The sequence below is a fragment of the Tinamus guttatus genome, unplaced genomic scaffold (genome assembly GCF_059628265.1).
Source record: "Tinamus guttatus ecotype Peru unplaced genomic scaffold, ASM5962826v1 Tinamus_guttatus_pri_ptg000385l, whole genome shotgun sequence".
Classification (NCBI taxonomy): domain Eukaryota; kingdom Metazoa; phylum Chordata; class Aves; order Tinamiformes; family Tinamidae; genus Tinamus; species Tinamus guttatus.
Window position 1 is genome coordinate 1 of NW_028288919.1, and position 19,556 is coordinate 19,556.

The window sequence follows — 19,556 nt, forward strand, 5'->3', positions numbered from 1 at the left end:
GTAGGCGTCTGCTCCGGTGGGAAAAATCCCCGGCCAGGACAGCGGATCTCGTGTCCAGCCGAGTGCTGGCCGTGTTTGTGCTGCGCTCCCAAGCTGGCCTTTGAGGCTGTTGTGGCATTGTGGATACAGGGAAAAGCAAGGAGCACCCAGAGGCGGCCCTGACCTGCCAGTTCTGATACAAAGTGGTGCCTTTTGGGGTAAAAGTGTTTTTTTCTAAAAGTGCTTTCAACTCAGGTTGTGTATGCGATGTATATGTGGGGATGGGATGCGTGTTTGCATTGTGCGCCTACAGTAGGTATTTTGCTGACTGCTCTGCTTTGGTAGTAAATGATGTGACTCTGTTTAGTTGTTTCTTTGCTGTTTTAAATACCCGACGCGAATCGTCCAGGGATGTTGGTCCGGGCTGCTTTTTGCAGCCGTTTGGCTTGGCAGGGCCATGCCAGGGCAGTAAGACACTGTTCATGGGTAGCTCTGGAGGAAAGAGGCTTTAAGAAATCCTGTCTGAAGTCTAGCCGAAGCTTAAGCAGCCTCTCAGAGGGCTGCCTGGGGCACTTGCAACCCTTGGCAAGTTCCCCGGCTTTTCGTGGGTTCACCTTGGTTTCTCTTCTCGTGCAAAGCCAACAGCAAGCGTTTAATTCCTGCAGTTGTTGCTTTTATTGCCTCTTTCTTTTTGGCCCCAAAGCAGTTTGTTGGACAGGTGTCTCCTGAAGGACACACTCCTAGTGCTGGCTGGCCAGCTGGATAACCAGGAAGCAGAGGGGTATAAGCTGGTATTCTGGAGCTGGACAGAACTGGCAACTTGCATTTATTCTGCATTTATTCATCTTTGCTTCGGTCCTGTTTTGCCCTGGCGTGTGGCAGATTGGCTCGGATACCCAATCTTGACTCTTTAGTGCTAGATTCTCACCTCTAAACGCTTCTTTGTACATCTGCCTACATGTCATCTTTCCCCAATAAAGCTGACATTTGATCTCAAGGTCTTTTGCTTTGTAGTCAGTTACGTTCTTTCTTTTTTAGCCTGGTTTAGCTCAGTTTCTTCCTTTCTTTGCTGAATAATAATCTGTTAAAACAAACCAGGTGCATATCCTTGTCTTGAAGAATACAACGTGGGAGAGAAAAGTGGAAGTGCCTCATGAGGCACATGTGAAAATGCAGCGTGGCTGCTGGTTTCAGCTGTCTTTGGCGCCGGTGATTGCCGTGCTAGCTCAGTGCCGCTAGCCCCAACTCACTGCAGAGGTTGCCTGGGTTGGTGCTGTCCCTGCTTTTGGTTTGATTTGTCTGCTGCGAGAAGGTTTGGAGCTGTTGGAGCGGTGGATTGAGAGCAGTCGCTTTGGTCAAGCTCTGGGGCTCTTGTGTGGTGTTCTCGTTAGCACACGGACTCTCATGCGTGTTTGCTCTATCCCTGTTGTTCAGTCCAGGTACATCCTGCTCCAAGAAGAGGGAAGCGTAAAGGCAGGATCGTCCCCAGGAAACGTTGCTCCAGGTGCCTGTCTGTCTTATGTCCACTCGGGAATTGGTGTCCGTGAAGAATGACGTCAAGAGGGGCTGGCACTGCCTTCTCAAGGAAGAACTACAGGCTGAGCACGGAGCCGGAGAAGTCCAAGGTCACAGGTACGTGGCTATGCAGGCCGTGTAGAAGCAGGACTGTTGTGGGTGAGGGGTAAACCCACCCCCTGCCTCATTTTGGGTCAACTGCCTTCTGGCTGTGGTGAGATTGGAGTTGGATGAACGCCTGAAGTGGGATTAGCTGCTGGGAGAGCATCCCTGTAGTGCTGAGGACTCCAGCAGAAGTCCGTGATGCTCTTTCCTCAGCACACAGCTCTGCCTCTGCAGGCCACAGAGGTCGTGCCCACTGTTTCTGCCCATCTGATGCAGGTAGATCTCCTTCCAGCAGGGACAGCTTCCCTAGTTCTCAGCTCAGTCCATACTTGGGAAATGGCAACATCTGCTAGGCAGTCCCTTTTCCCTTGCACTGAGCAGTCTGGCAGTAGTGTGCTTTAGAGACTGTGAATCTGGTGTTTGGGGGCTCTGTTGCATCCAGTAATTAAGCTGCATTAATACGAAACTAGGGGTTGTTTTGCACAACAAAAGCTAAAATGAGGCCTGCCTCATCAGAGTGAGCTGTGGGCTAGATTAGATAAGACCTTCATCTCAGTAGCTATACTACAGTTTATAGTACAGTATAGCTGCATCTTTTCACTACAGTGATCTGCAAACTTGAACATCATTTCTCCATTATCAGTTTCTTCCTTGTTCCTAAAATTAATGTTTCTGAGTTTACCTTCCAACTCCCAAAGCTTATTTTGTGTCTGTTGTTTATTTTTCTGCAAGGGATTGTGAACAGCAGGCTGCTGAATGATTATCTGCATCGTGTCTTCACCAGTGCTGATGGGGTCCAGCCTGCAGCTGCTTACAGGTAGTGGACTTCATTCATTAGATGGCAAGTGATGCTGTGTCAGTCGCCAGCTATGCAATACTGTGGTGAAAGGAGAGCTCTCTCAGTGCCACACAATGAGTTTGCTTCAAAGAACAGCAGTGCCCTGTTGCAGAAATGGCTCCTAGGTCCTACTGTTCAAAGGCTTTTTCAAATTGCAGGCGTTTCCAGGAAGGATTCTTCAAAAATTTATTTGTAAAAACTCACGTATTTAATCACTTGGCAGTGTTTTTGGAATAAGGAGGCAAGCAGCCATTGACGTTATTGGTCCTGTGTCCCCCTCTGCTTATAAAGGTAAATAGAAGTGCAAAACGCACAGGTTTCAGATGCAGTAGTGAAAAATAATCTGACAGTGCCCTGCAAGGCTGTTACTGATGCACTGCATATCATACATTTCTCAAGCCATGTACCTGTGGGTACTGTTTTTACTAGGAGTCACCAAAGGAAAAGCAATTCAAAGCTTCCGTTTAGTGTCTTCTTCTATTTGATTTCAATTCTCCTTCACCTCATAGCCCAGAAACTTACAGCTTTGCCTGAGAAAAACTTCCCTTGTGTTTAGCTGTTTCTCCAGAGACAAGTCGGACAGGTTGAGCACAAGTATGAGCGTTGTAGGAACAAGACCAGCGTGTAGCTCCTCCTGACCGAGCGCGCTGCAGCGCGCCTGGGTCACATTCCACCTAAGCTATACTTAGCTGCTGCCAGCTCGAATGTGCGCTTGGAGCTGCTAAAAATAGCTCTTGGTCCTTTGGAAAGCGAAGGGTTTTTTAGCGGGGGGAGAAGCAAAGTGGGTCATATTACTTTACCACAAGCTCTCCTGCCAGCGTGCCTTGTAATATTCCATTTGTCCAGTTTGAGTTTTCAATACTTCTATTTTTTTTTTTGGCCAGGATTAATGACTTGAAAGCACAGAGCTGGTATTTTGTTGGACTGGTCTCTCTCTCTCTCTCTCTCTCTTTTTTTTTTTTTTTTTCTTTTCCACCTTTCTGTCTTCCTTCTTGGACTCAGCTATTTGGTAGAAGGCCCAGTAGCAGCTGAGCAGGTCTTGCACATAAAATTTCCAATATAGGAGCAAGTTTTATGGCTTGGTGTCTTGTCTTTGGAGGCCGAAGTTCCATACAGGGGAGCTTGTTGCAGATGTGTTTAGCTGTTTTGGCTGTGTCTAGCTGTCTTATGCTACTTCGAAAACTTCTCCGTGCTGGTTAAGTTGAAGCCAGCACCTCTCTCACCAACCAAAATTGCTTGATTCCACCTCTGTGCATCTTCACACCCAGCAGGCTTTCCAAAGGTCTCTTGCCATAGTGTATTAGGGACACTGTAGGCCTGGAGAAGAGGGAAAGTTGCTCCACCGATGACTTCAGAAACAGGAAGCAGATACAGGCGTAAGTAATGACTCTCACAGTAAAGGGAAATCCTGCAGTATAGTCTGTGATGTGGCCTGGATGCTTAAGTGACTTGAAAAGTGGGTGAACATGAGGTGGCCGAGTTTGCTGCTATTATGAAATGCAAATGAATGAAAGAAGAGGCCTCTTCCGTGCAAAAAGCATGAAGAGAAAATGGTTTTGGCTGTAGTTGGAGAGGATGTTAAGTTAAATCAATCTTTGAATGACCTACTACAGCTTCTGGTATGATCTTCTCTCTTGTTTCATAATATGAGGAACTTTAGGAGAAGAAATAAACCTGACCTGCTGTGATTGTACAGCGCTGACTGTGCTGAACTCCTGCTCTGTAGTTGCTGATACGACAGGCTTGTTAGTTTTCTTACTGCCACAAAATATTCCTGATCAGCCTGAAAGCTTTAACATCCTTTGTTAACCAGTTTGCTTGCTCACAGTTTTCTTTTTTTTTTCTTTTTTTTTTGTCCTTGGTTCATCTGTTGCCTCAATGTGCTGAGATTAATGACAGGAAATGTGGAAAAACAGAACTTTCTGGTTCACATCCAGCAGTGCAGGACAGTGCTGACTCAAATGAACGATCTGAAATCCTTAAAAACTTGGTGAACAGAGAGTTTTCAGAAAAGCTCCTCTGTTTGTTTATTCCCTAGAAAGCATCTGACGTTCCAGAACCTGCAGGAACACCTTGACCGATTGCTAGCAGAGGAAAATGGCTTTGAAGACGGTCGAGGTAGGAGATACTGAGTGTTTGTCCAGGTTTGCTTCTTCCTGTAGCGCCCTGCGGGAAGAACAAGTTGTTTTGTGAAGGGCAACCTGACTGAGCACTGCCCTTCTGTGCTTTCATTATCATCTCTTTAAATCCTGCCTGCTCATCGGCCATCCCGGAAGTAGGTCTGCTTGTAGCTGGAAGAGGCATATTTCCAGGCAAGCTGTTGACTGGTTGCTTTCAAAACAGTTTGGGGCAAATACTGGAGATATTGTACTGATAATGATGGGCTAAACCATGCCTGTAACCAGTTGTGGAGTACTGTTCCCACTGGGAAAGGCAGAGGCTTGTTGAAGATTCCTGTGAGCTGCTTCCCCCATGGGTGTTTCTTTTGGTTCTCCTGCTGCTCACGTCTGTTCCTCTGAATTAGAATGTGGCAGGATACAATCTGGCTCTTCTAAAAAGAAGACTTTCTTTTTCTTGCTGCCTGTAATCAGAGTCTAGCTTGTTATATGATACATTGGCCAAATGTTTGGCTCAAAGATTAGTTTGGCCTTTGAAATTTTCAGCACGACAATTTTCAGGTGACGTGGAAAACTGAACATATGACCTGACTGCTGTGTAGCTAAGACCTCATGTGTTGTTGTGAAAACCTCCTTACGAATCTCTCTATTGTCTCCTTTCCTGAGGCTCCTGTGCTCTGTCAGCAATATTTAGTCATCTTCCACTGTAGCAGAATTCAGGTGATGATGCTGTAGTCCAGCTGGTGGCACTCATCAGGTGTACTGCTAAATCCCGCACAACTTTCCCTAACAGGTTTTCCTGCAACTCTCCTTTCAGATCAGGCAGCCGAGGGCCGGCTCGGTCCCTCTCCTGTGGTGCTGGACCACACAAGCGGTTTTGAGGGGCTCCTGCTGGTTGATGATGACTTACTTGGGGTGAGTGTGATGTTCATGCAGTAGGAAACAGTCATGTGGGACTAAAAGCACTTTGGGCTTCTCAGTTTGGTCTTCATACCGGATGAGGAGGACACGGGGACAAGCCTAGCAGTGCCCCTTAGTCTTAAACTCTGAGTGGAGTGTGAGAAAGGGGAAGTGTTCACCAGGCCTGCAGCTCGCTGAGGAGCCTGGCTGAGCCAGGGAAGGGAAAGCAGCCAGCTTCCCTGTGCCTCCCTCCAGCAGACTGCCGATTCCTGCCTGCCTTCCAGTTCTCTTTAAGAGTGGTGAAGGGCTGAGGATGAGGCCCCCCTGCTGCTGTTTCAACATGTTCCTTTCTCCTTCATTTCTGTTGAGTTCCCTGCTTGCTCCTTAGCTTTTGTTCCTCCTGCAGAGAATCAGGAGAGCACAGGCATCCTCTCCTACTTCAGCAGTTTCTGCATTCCTTTTGCCCTTCCGTGAGCACATGCTGTGCTTTAATCCATGTGTCCTCCTCTCCTCGGCAAAGGAGAGTGCTCTCATCCCCTCTTCCATTTGACCACACGCTCTTGCTTCTTGGCTGTACCTGGAACCTACTCCCATGTCAGGTCTGACTGGCTTGCTTGTGAATTCACTATTGCTACCTTCATCTCTTTCTCATGGTCTGTCCCAAGCTTGAGAGAGTCAGTAGTTAAAGGTATATCTGTGCAGCATATTAAATACCTGCTTATCCTGAGCTGTCATCTGGACATGCTGTATCTATAATTTTGTTTTAGCTTGTCTGGGGGATTCAGCTGTCTTTCCTAAATAGCAGTTACTTTCATACACTGTCACGATTCACGGGGAACCTGAGTGTTACCACGTGGCCCTTGTACTGCTGGTGTGCTGCAGTGCTTCGCTGGGATTCACCAAGCATGGATGAGCTGTTGGGAGCACCACGGATGGTTCCCCATCCCAGGCCAACAGGGCCTGTTGGCTCTGCCTGCAGCTGCTGGGTGGGGAAGGTGTCACACCTCTTCCCTGTGCTGTGCTCTGTGAATAGTTCTTCATTCTGTCATGTTTTTTGCGACCTAGGCTGGAGGGAACGGGTGGTAGGCCTGGGCAAAGATGCTTTTTTTTTTTTTTTTTTTGTCTGCTTTTAAAACCTGCTTATTTCTTGGTGCAGGTGATTGGCCACAGTAACTTCGGCTCCATCAGGGCCACAACGTGCGTATATAAAGGTAAGCGGATAAGCAGGTGATGCTTTGAGGAAGAGTGTGTGGTGAATTACACATCTAGAGAGCTCAGGAAATCCTAAATATGCTACAGTTCCAGATCTGGATCCCTTTTTCCCCCTAATTCATCCACTGCCTTTTCCAGGAAGTTGGAAAAGCAGACGATTTCCAAATGACAATTGCAAGGACAGAGGAATTCCCCAAACTCTTTTGTGTGTCACAGTCTTTTCTGGGGAGGTGGCACTGTTAGATGCTGCCTCTTTTAGCAGCAGGCCGTGTGGCATGGCTTCAGCGTGTGGCACCTCTCTTCCATTTGCAGGGAAATGGATCTACGAGGTGCTCATCTCCTCCCAGGGACTCATGCAGATTGGCTGGTGTACGCTCAGCTGCAGATTTAATCAGGAGGTACTGGCTGGCACCTTCTCGGAGAGCATGTGGGTCTGAGGTGCTGGCAGCTTGTCTAAGGGCAGCCCGCAGCAGCCAGCGCTCAGAGCTTTTCCTCTAGGAGAGGCTGGCCAAGCTCAGCTCTTCCCAGGCACCGAGTGGGATGTTTGATTTATTTATTCATAGTGATTAAGGCGTGGAAGTGCCAAGATTCTTCCGGCCCAGTAATAAATGGAAAATACTGTATTTCTCTGAAGCAAAAGTCATCGCCTGTTGGTTTCATTCCTAGAACAAGGGCTTTCTTTGCCCAGTCAGAGCACTAATATTGTTGGTTGCTCTCCCCTGTGTGATGGTCCCCCTGTGAAGCTGCTTTTTCTGTGGAGCTGCAGTGAGACAGATATTGTGTTTGTGGCTCTATGCTTGGTCAAGTCTGAGTCTCCTCTTTTGTCCTTCGATGCAGGAAGGAGTTGGAGATACACCAGATTCCTACGCTTACGATGGAAACAGGGTGCGCAAGTGGAACGTGACTACTACCAACTACGGCAAAGTGAGTAGACATCCAGGGAAGAGAAGGATGGCTATGTAGTGAAGAGAAGAAAGCAGGTAGCTCCTTTCACTGGCTGGATTCTGCTGGACACTGTGAAATGCCCTTGAGCTGTTGAGTCTGCTCCGATCAGGTGCTGGACAAGTTCTGTGGGTGCTTTGTTTGGCAGCCCCAGCAGACTGAATCCCAGCACAGAGCTGCTGGTCACCTCTGGAAGGCTTAGAGTCTTCGTAGCGCATCAGAGGCAACGCGGTGTTGAGGCAAATGCCAGTTTCGTTCTGGTGCTGAGGGAGAGAATATTCTGCTAGTGATTTATGTGCAGCTCTCAGAAGTGTTAGAAAATGCTACGTGAGCTACTGTGAGAAGGAACTGTCCCTTCTTCGACCCTAAATCACAAAAGGTTGGCTGTGTTGCAGCCATTGGGAATAATCTGGATAACATGTAACTCTTTTTTCTCTTTTTTCTGCAGTCTTGGGCAGCAGGTGATATTGTCAGCTGTCTGATAGACCTTGATGAGGGCACCATTGCCTTCTGCTTGTAAGTAACTTCACCTAGTTCCCTACTGTGCCGATGGCTGCATGTAATATAAAGATTTCCCCACTGCTCAGCAGGTTGCTGGGCCTTATTTCTGTCCTGCTCCTGCTCTGTTCAGGAGCAATGTAAAAGGGCTACTGAGTCTCCTAAGTTGAGGGAAGAGTAGTTGGTAGAAAGATACTCAAGCTGCTAAGTTTGTGTCGTTTCCTAGGATTTTGGAGGGGAGGGCTTCTCCCATAATTATAACACCACAGTTATCCAGGCTGCACAGATTGCTTCTGTGGCCAGTGTAAGCTTTGGCTGTCCTCGACCCACTGGGAGTTGTGGAAAGGCTGAAAAATCTCCAGCTTTACCTCCAGTGCACAGTGAGCAGTGGCCAGCCCAATAAGAATTGTTGCTGGCCCCTAAACCGCATCCTGAAATAAGTCATCCTGAATTAAAAACTGTCAGGTGCTTATAGCATCTTTCAGAGAAGAGTAGATTGAGAACAATATCCTATTTCCACTGACCCCAAACAAACAGACTAACCCAGAAATGTCACTCGTCTTTAATAAACACCCTACTGAGATATCTCAGATATCTCTTAAGGATCTGGGTTGCCCTTGGAACTGAATGGGGCTTTGCATATTGTGTAGCCTCCAGAGTCTTCCTGTGCCACCTTATGAAAATGTGCCCAGTGAAGCTGGGGTGTTTGCTTGTGGGCCAGGTCTAGGGTGAGGAGGGGCAGGACTGACTGAGATGTCTGTGCTGGTGGGAGGGGAATGGAAAAATACCTGGGTTACCCAAGTGAGCTCAAAACCCTCCCAGTGTGACTGAAATCTCATGGGCTTATCTTCTTTCAGGAACGGCATATCTCTGGGAACCGCTTTCGATAACATCACCAGGGGTGCTGGAATGGCTTATTTCCCTGCCATCAGCCTCTCGTTCAAAGAGTCTGTTGCTTTTAACTTCGGCAGCCGCCCGCTCCGATATCCTTTGGCTGCAGATTGAGGAGGTTTGAAGGGGAAAGAGATGGTCTTGAGACCATCCTGGGAAGTTGTAGAATATCCATACCTGAGGGAATCCACTCCTGCTCTTGGCCCTTTGGCTCAAAGTGGCATCAAGGAGAGAAGAATCAGGCATCTCAGCTGGAGCAGAACCACTGGGCACACAAGCAGCATTGACAGCTTCTGCCCTGAGATTTGCTTTCTGGTCTGAACCGACATCTAATACTGTAGAGGGGGGCTGCCTGTCAGAGCAGTCCTGAATGTGCCTGTTAATTAGCTGTAGTGGAAGCTTCTCCACTTTTTCTGATGAGAGCACAAGTGTGGTCTGAAATATTTGCTGCTTGCGATATTGAAGAAGTGGGGGAAAGAACTCGTGGCTTTTCAGCCGTTGGGAAATACATTGTGGTGTGAACTGTAACAGAGGCACACACAGAGATACGCTCTTTTTCTTGCGTGCTCAGAGGAAGGATGAAAGTATCAGATTGCATTTTACCTTAACGCTTGCCTACCTATCCAGTGGAAGGCTACCGCCCCTTGCAAGATCCTCCTGTTGCAGACCTCCTGAAGGCTCGCAAGCTCTTGGGCTACCTGAAGAATGTGATCCATATCGGGATAGATGTGACTGTAAGCTAGTGTTACTGCACAGCTCCGTTGTGCACTGTGCTAGGAAATGTGGTTCTGCAGTTCTTGGTCTGTTAGTTGTTGATTTTGGGGTCCAGCAGGCTGGATCTAAGTTGTGGGTTTCCCTGGGTCTGTCCTTGCAGGAGGGGAAGCTGGTGGAGAAGGACACGTCCGTGTGGCAGCTGCAGGGAGAACCCACGGTGCTGATTACGTTAGCCCACATCTTCAATTACTTTGCCCCTCTTATGGTGAGTTTTGTCTGCCCATTGCAAGCTCCTGAAGGTACCTGCTACTGTGCTTGTAAGGGGAGGCAAATTCAGCCCTAGTCTTCACTAGGAAATGATTGTGCCTTGGAGTACTGTTGATTTTGCTCTCTATTTGTAGTGCAAGGTGTACCTGGTCGAAGATGTGCTCATGACCTTCCTGTTGAGTATCCTGGAGCGAGGAGGAGCAGTGGAGGCCCATCCCCTTATCCAGCAATTGCTGGATCTCATGTGGCTTCTCATGGAGGTGAGTCATTAGGGTACTGGTTCCTCTCCAGGGATCACAAGGAGAGCATGAAAAGTGCTGAGAACAGGAACCTTCTCTGTTAAATGCTAGTAGCCATCAGCTTCTCTCCTGTCCTGGTGACAACCATCATCTCACCTGGGATATCTGGCTGCTGCTGCAGCCCCAAGGAATGAGGATTGAATACAGAGTAATCAATAATGGCGATACCAGGAATTATATTAGCAAGGCATTTCTAAGCTTCTCTTACTGCTAAAGGAACTAGTGCTATTGAGTAAGTTCCTGCTCTATGATGGTTAATGAGTTGTTCCCTTGATATGTGCTGCAAGAGATCGACCTGGTGTGGAAAAGGCATCACAATCCCCCACTTACAGTGCTGCTGGGAAGCAAAAAAGGCCTTCCTGCACCTTTTCCTGTCCAGCTTGAATGATGGCTCACTGCTTCCCTGAATGCCTGTTTGAGCTGGTGTTTGCTAGCCACTGGGGAGCTGCTGCTGCTCATATGCTGGGGCTTTTCCCCAGAGCCTGTCACTGCCAGGATCTTGGTGGCCGGGCTCTGTCCTTTGGGGCGCGAGTTCTTGCTAGATCTGCCTTTGGTAACAGTTAATAGAAGTGAGCATTGGCCTTTCCAGCCATGAAAGTTTCACTGAAAAATTTCACACCTACTCTCCTAGAAGCGAAGCCAAAAGGCCCTGGCAGAGGTGCCACATTACCTGGAGAGTCAACTCTTCTCTTGCTGGTTGGCTCTGAGTTGGAAGAGCTGCCTTTTGGGGTCTCTGACCATTGCCTCATTTACACAGGAGTAACTTGTCTTTTCTTTCTGGGTTAGCTCTGCCAATGCTATGTGCTGGGTAAATTTGGGGGATGTGGAGATGGGGCTGCTTCAACCCAGTTGAATTAAACGTGGGACTTTGACATATGGTGGAAGTCCACAGGGTTGGTTTTACTAGTGCAGAAGTTTGTTTCCCTGTAGGAGAGCAATAGCACAAACTTCTGCTCAGGCAAAAGTCTCTCCCATGGATTCCAGCGGACAAACACTGTTGGTTTGGAGCACTTGCCTTTTCAGTTCAGAAGTGGGTGCTGCATCCTTTCAATGCTGCAGGCAAGGCCTGTTCCTCACTCCTTGCTATTGCTGTTCGATGTGTTTCTTTTTTTCTCAGGAGTATGAAGTGCATGAGTGCCTCAAGCAGTTACTGATGTCCCTGCTACGGGCTTACAGGTTCTCCCCCATCATCCCAGACCTGGGATTACAAGTGAGTTGCATTTCCAAATCTCCAGGAATCTGTCACTAGCCAGAATTCTGTTTGTGCTGTCTCCTTGTCCAAAAGTAGCTTATGTTTTGAACCATCTACAGCCATTTCATCCAGCAATGTCAGTTCTGTCATGTTGTATTAGAGGGCTGAGTCCTCGTTTGTATACGGAATCAGTTTTGCTTCTCTTGTTTCCCTTAGATTCACTACCTCCGTCTCACTATTGCAGTCCTGAAGCATGAGAAATCCAGGAAATACCTACTCAGCAATGTTCTGTATCCTTTGCATCTCCTCTGCTCTCGATTCTCCCTGCCCACAGTAGTGCAGCCCAGGAGACTGAGGGATCTGCAGGGCCTGAGGGGCAGAAGCACCCTGTCTTTGAGAGGTCACCTCTCAGGTCTCCTCTGTTTGCCTGACACCGTTCTTTGCAAAATGCTGCTTTGAGGACAGAGAACTGGTACCTTATAGGTCACATCCTCCTAAGAGGAAGGACTTCATTTCTACCTGACTGACCACCTAATGACCTTAGAGCAAAACCACTTTCAGAGCAGTTCAGCCGTTACGGAATCATTCAGGCAGCTACATGGGGCTGTCAGTTGTGACAGCTACATGGGGCTTCTCCCAGGACTTTGCAGAGCTTTGAGTGGTTGTTTGGAAAGGGGTCTCGCATTACAGTTGTGAAAATGCACTGTGCACATTCTGCCATGTAGCTTCTGTGCTTACTTTAACTTTGCCACAGCTTTGATGTACTCCGTTCGGTTGTGTTCTTCTACATCAAGAGCCCTCTACGTGTGGAGGAGGCTGGTTTGCAGGAGCTCATTCCCACCACGTGGTGGCCAAATCGGTTCACCAAAGAGGTGAGTAAGAGCAAATCTCACAGTAGGGAGACTAAAGAAATTTCATGGCTTGCTATGGCCACAGAAGCATCTATCCAATTGCTTTCTTGCTGAAGAAATTGGATGCCCCATGTTTTTCCAACTATGGGAGCATTGGTTGACCCTGAAGAGTTCTTTTTGGGCTGCCTCTTCTTCCTTGTCCTGTTGTCTTTATTTTTCCCTTAGAGGGGAGGTTTAGAATTTGTTGCTCAGGATAGGGGAGGGAGGGACAGTTCTCTCTGGCAGCAGATTTGGAAGTGAACCTCACTGTCTCAGAAGCTACAGCTTGACTTTTTACATACTGAAAAGCTGCCTGTTCCTTGGTCATCCAATGGCCTGGGCAGCTGTTTAGATTTGCTGCCCACCTGCATGTAGTTTAATTGAATTTCTGTTCCCCCTGAAGTGAGGACATTCCCTATGCAGTGATCTCTTGCTAATCAGTGTCTGTCCCCCAACCAGGGCAAGGAGAGTAAGGAAGTGAAGGAGGAGAGCTCCGAAGAGAGGCTGAGGCGGCGGGCGTATGAAAGAGGCTGCCAGCGGCTCAAGAAACGCATCGAAGGTCTATGGGGAGGGAGGGAAATTTGCTAAGATTTGCCATTTGCTAAGATCCCATAGCTTTTGTGTGGCAAAAGGGAGCAGTCCAGGAGCTGTTTTAAAATCCCCTCCGTGACCTGAAGTCCAGACACATTCTTGTCACAACAGGCTGCGCTGCAGAAGCAGGAGCCCAGCCATGTCCCTGCAGTCCTGGGACTTGCTGCACCCATCTGTAGCATCCTGCTATGGTACACGAGCAAAATCAAAGCTCTCTTTTAGAGATGTTGCTTGTCAGCTATGGATGGATTTACTGCTAAGTGGAGGAATTCTCACAGTGATGGGACTAACATTTGGTTGGCCCCGCTTCTTCCTGGGCTGCCTGCTCTGAGGAAGCTGCGTTTCTCATGGGGACAGGATGCTCGGGGTCAATGTGGGTCGATGATCTCTGGTGCTTTTTGTCCGATGGCTGACTGGTGTGTCCCGATTTTAGTGGTGGAAGGTCTCCAGGTTCAGATTCTGAAGTTGCTGCTCAACAATAAAGACAGAGGAGGGGTAAGTGATCAGTAGATATTTTGGTACTGTATCTCCACATCACAGGGCTTGTAAAGGGTTTTGTGCTACCCATTAAAGCTTACATGAGCACCAGCTCTGGGAGCAGGAGCCATGCTGCCTGTTGTGTGTGACACATGTCACAGTCTCTGTACAGAAGTGCAGCTGCAGAGACCTTTGGTCCTCGGGATCAGTTCACAAATTGATCAATTCAGGCAGATTGCATTGCAGAGACTGGACTCTGTGTGAAGGGAGGTCAGAAGCTTTGCCAGGGCTTGCTGGTAATATGAATCTCATCTAGGCCAGTACTGGGTCTCTACTGAACTGAGCAATTGCAGTCTGACTACACCTCATCCTACCCTGACATTTAATACAAATCACAAAGAAATGTCCGTTCTGTAGGTGTGGGCCTCTACTGAGGCACTGGAGGACGCATCCAGCTGGGCACAACCAAAGATTTACTGACCATAACCAGTAGGTCCTAGCAGGGACTTCAGAAAACCCAGCATTTGATTGCATAACAAAAGCCACTGAGGCATTCTTGGGCTTCCCAGGAATGGTGGAGACTGGGATAGTTACCTTCTCCTGCTGAATACAGCTCCTTTCTCAGGAAGTTCAGGCTGTGTAAGAGCTTGTGCTTCACTGTAGACACAGGGATTGTTGGGAGGCCCACTGGGTTCCTCTGCCTTAAGTGCCTAAACCCCGAATGAATGCCCAGAGTGAACGTCTTACGAGGCAAACATGTTGCAGATCCTGGGCAGATGGGTAAATATCACATTCCTTGCGAGCTCATCTAATGGTTTTGTGTTCCCAGGGGGAAGCCTCCAGATACATCTTCCTAAACAAATTCCGCAAGTTTCTTCAGGAAAATGCTAGCAACAGAGGGGTAAGTCAGAGGGCCAGCCCCTCCCGCAAACCTCACCCTAAATCTTCTCTGCATCTTTGGGCTGGGAGCTCCTATGCACTTGGTTGGGCTGTTTCCGCTGGATCAGGTCTGGAGATGGCTGGAAGTGCAGAGGAGGGAGAAGATCTGAGGCTAGAATCCAGGAAACTTCTCCAAGACCTTTGCTGTGGTTTATGGGAAGGTCATTGGGAGCAGTTTTGTGACCCGCAGATTTAGAGGAAAGGAACGGAACATCCGTCTAAAATCTCTCTTTGCCCTAGAACTTGACCGTGCTGTGCCCTCCGGAGTACATGGTGTGCTTCCTGCACCGGCTCATCGCCGCCCTGCGCTTCTTCTGGGATGGACACAAGGCGAAGAGCCCTGCCGCCCTGAGCAGCGAAGGTGAGGCCTGGAAAAGGTTTGAGGATACTTCTGTGGGTGGCATGGGGGTTTGCCTCTTGGAAGACCTTTCTGGGGTGCTGGAATTCTTGGGTTCTGTATGGATCCTGTGGCCTTCTGTAACCCTGTGCCGTTGGTTGCCCTGCGGAATCCCAGTGTGCAGATGTATTCCAGATAAGGTCCAGATCTGTTCCACTTAGTTCCTCTGAGGCTTGCAAAGGAATGCATGTACTATTTGCCAGTTTCTTCTGAATGCTCCGAAGCAGAATTCAATATTATTGCTGTGTGTGAGAACAGCTCAGTGATCCCATAGTCAAAAGTTTAGGAGGAGATAATTTGTCTGTTTCTGTGGTTCCTGGCCTGTGGGATTAAGGGGAAGCCATGTCAGCACCAGCTGTTTTCCCATCCTCAATCCCAGCCTTGCCTGTCCTGCTACCATCTGCATGATATTCCCTTTTCTTACTTTAGGCTTAGCCTTTCCTCGATGCGCTGCCTATTCTGGGCCCCCAAAAGTGCCTTAAGATACCCATGGGAGTAAGTGGCTGAGCCTGGGACAGCTGGAACAGCGAGGTGGAGAGCTACCGAGTTTTCTAATGATCTGATTTTCCTCGGTGTCTGTGGCTGGGAAGGAGGAAGTGACCAGAGGGAGGCTGCTTTTGGCCATCAGTTGCTTCTGTTTCTGTGTGGCTCTAATGCTTGGCTTCGCTGCAGAAATCACTTCTGCATTTGATAGCTTGTGCTTTTCCAACAGCAAAAGCTGTTGTGCAGCATGGCTCCAGGCTGGACCCCAGGCTCTGTTGCTGGTGTGTGTATGTGGGTCTTGTGGCTGGGAGTCACAGAACAAACTCTTCCCTCTCTGCTTTAGAGGCATACGTCCCTCCTCAGCTCTTCTATAATGGGAAGGTGGATTATTTCGACCTGCAGCGACTTGGAGGTCTGCTGTCTCATCTCAAGAAGACTCTGAAAGGTGAGCACTCTCCAAGAGTCCAGTACGTGTACTCTAAATCCTGTTTGGGACATGCTGGGGAGGGAGTGGTGGGGAATTCTGCTAAATTGTACTAAAGAACCCCTTGTCTGACTTAGTTCTTCTATGGTTTCTGGCTAATGTGACACTTTCAGCTCAGATACCTCTTCTCCTTCCCCAGTGAGCTTCCAAGATTAGAACCATCTTCCCTCTCTCAAGTTGAGCTCTGACTGTCCAAAGTTGGCTGCTTAACTCAAGAACCAAGTAATATCCTCTTGTCTCTTGCCAAGTTCTTCCTGGCCAGCTTTGGAGATAGGCCTATGGAGTAGAGGACACCTTGGTCAGGCCAGTGGTTCCTGCTGAGAGTCTTTGAGGGGATCTGCAGTCCTAGTGGCTTGGAAACGTGGTGGAACATTGTTCAAAAACTGGAGTCCTAAAAAATGGCCTTAGCTACTGAGGTCCCTTCCCCATATACTAGTGTGGTTTGGTCTTGATAGTTGTCTCCTAGTTTGTGTGGTTATTCCTGCTTGTTGGTAGTAGGAGCAGGAACCAAAATGGGTCTGAGATGAGCAGCACCCACTGCTGCTTGGTCTCTACTGTGTGAACAAGGACATGCCTGCTCCGTGTAAAAAAGTTATGGGGAAAGGGAGCCCATTCTGGCACAGCATCTAACTTGGTTGGCTACTTCTCTACTGCAAAGAAGCAGGAAAGAGGACAAGCCTAGGGCTGCTTTTGGTGACACCAGAAGTGGCTCCTGCACTCATGACTGCTCTGATATGCTCTGTACAGATGACCTGGCTGCAAAGGCCAATGTCGTGATTGACCCTGCAGAGCTGCAGGCAGTTACTATGGATGATCTTGATGAAGACGAGGAATCAGCAATGTCAGCAGCCCAGGTGAGCTGTGTGATGTGATTCACGAGCAGGGTTAAACCCCTTGTGCCAGCAAGCTTGGCCTCCGGCAAGAAAATCTTTGCTCTATGAAGGTAGTGTCTGTCTGTCTCACGACTGTAACCAGTGCATGGGACCAAATCTGAGCAACAGTTTTGTTTGCTGTGCACCATCACAGCCCACTGATATGAATATGCTTCTTCCCCATGCAAGACGGTTCTTGGTGCTTGCATTTGTAGACGTGCAAGGCAACCGTAGGCACAACAACTTCCTGGTGTGCTGATCTGCTGCTTGTTCCTGATGTGCACTTAGAGGAAGGGGCCCAGATTTGTTAACCTTGCACTGCTGGCCCATCTGTGTTGGAGCAGAGTATCAGCTCCCTGTCCAGTGGTCACTGAGCGCCTGTGTTGAAATCCTTGTAGGGACAAGCGGGGAGTAGTGGGCAGCCCAGAACTGGAACTGTTTCTCCTCTAATTTCCTCCCAGTCTCAGCGTCCTTCTGCTGCGCTGGCCATCGGTGGGGCTCTGGCGAGACCCGGCTGGCTCAGCTCCCCCACACTGGGCCGTGCCAACCGTTTCCTCAGCACCGCAGCCGTCAGCCTGATGAACCCGCGGCGGCCGCTCGGCGCCCTCGAGAAGATCAAAGTGCGCACGCTGAGCGTGGAGCAGCGCACGGAGGAGGACAGTGAGTAACCCGCTGCGTGCTGGGCCGGGCCAGCTGAGAGAATGGTCTCTTCCCGTTTCCAGCGTGCTCAAGAGACTAGCAGATGATTCACTGCCTTCCCAGTGCAAGCTGGGACACACAAGTCCATTGCTGGTCACTCTGCTCTCCTGTATGTGATGCTGATGGTGCTGCAGCTCCCTGTGTGCTGGGAGATGTGGCCTTGGTTTCTGCAAGCAGTGCAGCCAAGTGGAGCTTTCATGGCCTGGGTTTATCCAGACAGATTTCGCAAATTGATGTGTGCCAGGAAGTGGTGGGAAGGGTGTGTTTGTGTGACTGATGGGTTGTGTGGGTTGGAAGGGAGCACTGTACTACAGGAAAGTACAGCAGGACTTTGGCCACAGGCTTCAGATAGGTGCAGGCAGAAGCTGAGGTGCCAAAATACCCTGCTGAGTACTTCTCTCCTGTCTTGGGGATGGATTGCAGTTGAAGGCAGCCATGGAAATGAGGGTCTCTTACTGGGCAGACCCCCAGAGGAGCCGGAGCAGCCCATCACAGAGAACTCCCTCCTGGAAGTCTTGGATGGGATAGTGATGATGTACAACCTCAGTGTCCACCAGCAGCTTGGGAAGGTAAGCAGCACACCCTGTGCTGGTATCCCTCTTCCCAGCCTTTGCTTCTGCGCTGAATCTCTGTTCTCTGCTCGCTGAGCTGGTGTGCAGGCCCTTTCCTTCTCCTCCCAGCCCCTTGGGGGAGCAGGCTGCTCACTTGCTTATCTAAGGGATGGGGGGAAAAGGCTTGTGTTGCTGGAGTCTGCCTGTTTTTCAGATGGTTGGTGTGTCAGATGATGTGAATGAATACGCTATGGCATTGAAAGACACAGAGGAAAAAATAAGCCGCTGCCCAAAGAGGGTGAGTATCTTTGGTCTCCCAGCTCCCTCTGGTAGCATCTCAGTACATGAACAAAGAGCATGAAGAAGAGTAGCTGACTTCTATCCCTGGGTAGAGTAATCCAGGTCCATAACTGTCAGCCGTGTTTCACGGTGTCCCAACCCATTGTACCTCTGCCTTGAGGAACTGAGGGAATGAAGGTGGCAACTGCTCTGGCTTGTCACAGACAGGCTGAGGCAGCTTCCAAATCTCTGCACACTCTCTGCAGGCATCTTCTTGGGGGTCCGAGGACACATCAAGAATGTGGTATAGGATTTAGAAAGGCTTCCTATGCAGAAGAGACCCTTTGAATCACAGCCATACCACTTCCAAGGTGTCTTCCTTGGATCTGCTATGCAGAATGAAAGACTCAGAAAAAAAACAAGTAGGAAATAGACTCCGAGGTTGTGTTCAGGACTCTTCCATCCAGTTCCAGCTCAATCTTTCTGATGAAACCTATAAAAAACAACTCTGACAGCAGTTGACCCTGAAATTGCTAGTCACATCTGACCCGCAGCAGGCCCTGTGGGCTGTGGTCATAGCACTGATTTCCACTCCTCTCTAGAGTAGCCACTCACCCTTTTGTCTCTTCCAGCATTCCCTAGGCAGCCCCAAAGTGGTGTTTGCTTCTGCATTATTTGTCCAGAATAATGTAGATGGGAGAATGGTGTCTACCCTCACCTCTCTGCACCTTTTTACAGAGGAGAGACATCCACGAAGAACTGCTGAAGAGCCAGAAGGTGTTCTCTGAGAAGCTCAATCACCTAAGTCGTCGCCTTGCCTGGATCAATGTCACCATCTATTCAAAGGTGGGCAGGAGCTTTGTGTGAGCACCTGGGGAGGGACCTGAGCAAACGCATCTCTGCATCCGTGCTGCTCAGCTCATGTGCCACGAGTGCCGTTGTCCCTGATGTTGGATTAAGGCTGATGCTCTCTGGGCTCGTGCGTGTTGCCAGGAGAGTTCTTCCCAGGCATGGGTCCCCTCTTGTCCCACGCTTGGTCTGTTGGTACTCATTACAGCTCAGCCCAGTGTGGTCTGTGCATGGTGCTGTAGGTTCTGCACTGGGAAATCAGGCCTCTGCCTCACAGACAGAAGGGTGAGGGTCAGAGATCTAGTTCCTGGGGAGTGAATAGAGGATAGAGGCTCCTGTGACCATTTCACCGAGCTCTGCTCTGCTTAAGAGAGCATTCTTACTACCACTGCCCTTCTGAAATCTGCAGGATCCTTGCCAACATGATGTCTCAAGTTTTTTTGTTGTTGCTCAGATGTTCTGCCCTTATTCACTTGGGTTCCCATGCACTTGGGAAAGCACATTCTTCATTTAGTAAGACTGCGACTGTTTGCACAGCTCATCCTTTCTTCCCTGCATGTGCCATCTCCTTCCAGG

General features: G+C 49.0%; 1 protein-coding gene across 1 annotated transcript in view; it reads left to right on the plus strand.

The window, feature by feature from the left end:
• Positions 1 to 1,418: 1,418 nt before the first annotated feature.
• The window catches only part of LOC148593531 (E3 ubiquitin-protein ligase RNF123-like), a 44,882-nt gene continuing 26,744 nt past the window's right edge, over positions 1,419 to 19,556 (plus strand). Inside the window, 25 exon segments of the mRNA XM_088530706.1 lie at positions 1,419 to 1,611; positions 2,332 to 2,416; positions 4,476 to 4,555; positions 5,372 to 5,469; positions 6,611 to 6,665; positions 6,979 to 7,064; positions 7,504 to 7,590; positions 8,057 to 8,124; positions 8,964 to 9,115; positions 9,625 to 9,731; positions 9,872 to 9,976; positions 10,113 to 10,238; positions 11,395 to 11,487; positions 11,686 to 11,759; positions 12,224 to 12,341; positions 12,819 to 12,918; positions 13,384 to 13,445; positions 14,257 to 14,328; positions 14,607 to 14,727; positions 15,590 to 15,691; positions 16,478 to 16,584; positions 17,064 to 17,262; positions 17,725 to 17,870; positions 18,067 to 18,150; positions 18,870 to 18,977. Of these exon segments, the coding sequence (XP_088386832.1) occupies positions 1,530 to 1,611; positions 2,332 to 2,416; positions 4,476 to 4,555; positions 5,372 to 5,469; positions 6,611 to 6,665; positions 6,979 to 7,064; positions 7,504 to 7,590; positions 8,057 to 8,124; positions 8,964 to 9,115; positions 9,625 to 9,731; positions 9,872 to 9,976; positions 10,113 to 10,238; positions 11,395 to 11,487; positions 11,686 to 11,759; positions 12,224 to 12,341; positions 12,819 to 12,918; positions 13,384 to 13,445; positions 14,257 to 14,328; positions 14,607 to 14,727; positions 15,590 to 15,691; positions 16,478 to 16,584; positions 17,064 to 17,262; positions 17,725 to 17,870; positions 18,067 to 18,150; positions 18,870 to 18,977 (2,517 nt within the window). The 5' untranslated portion in view covers positions 1,419 to 1,529.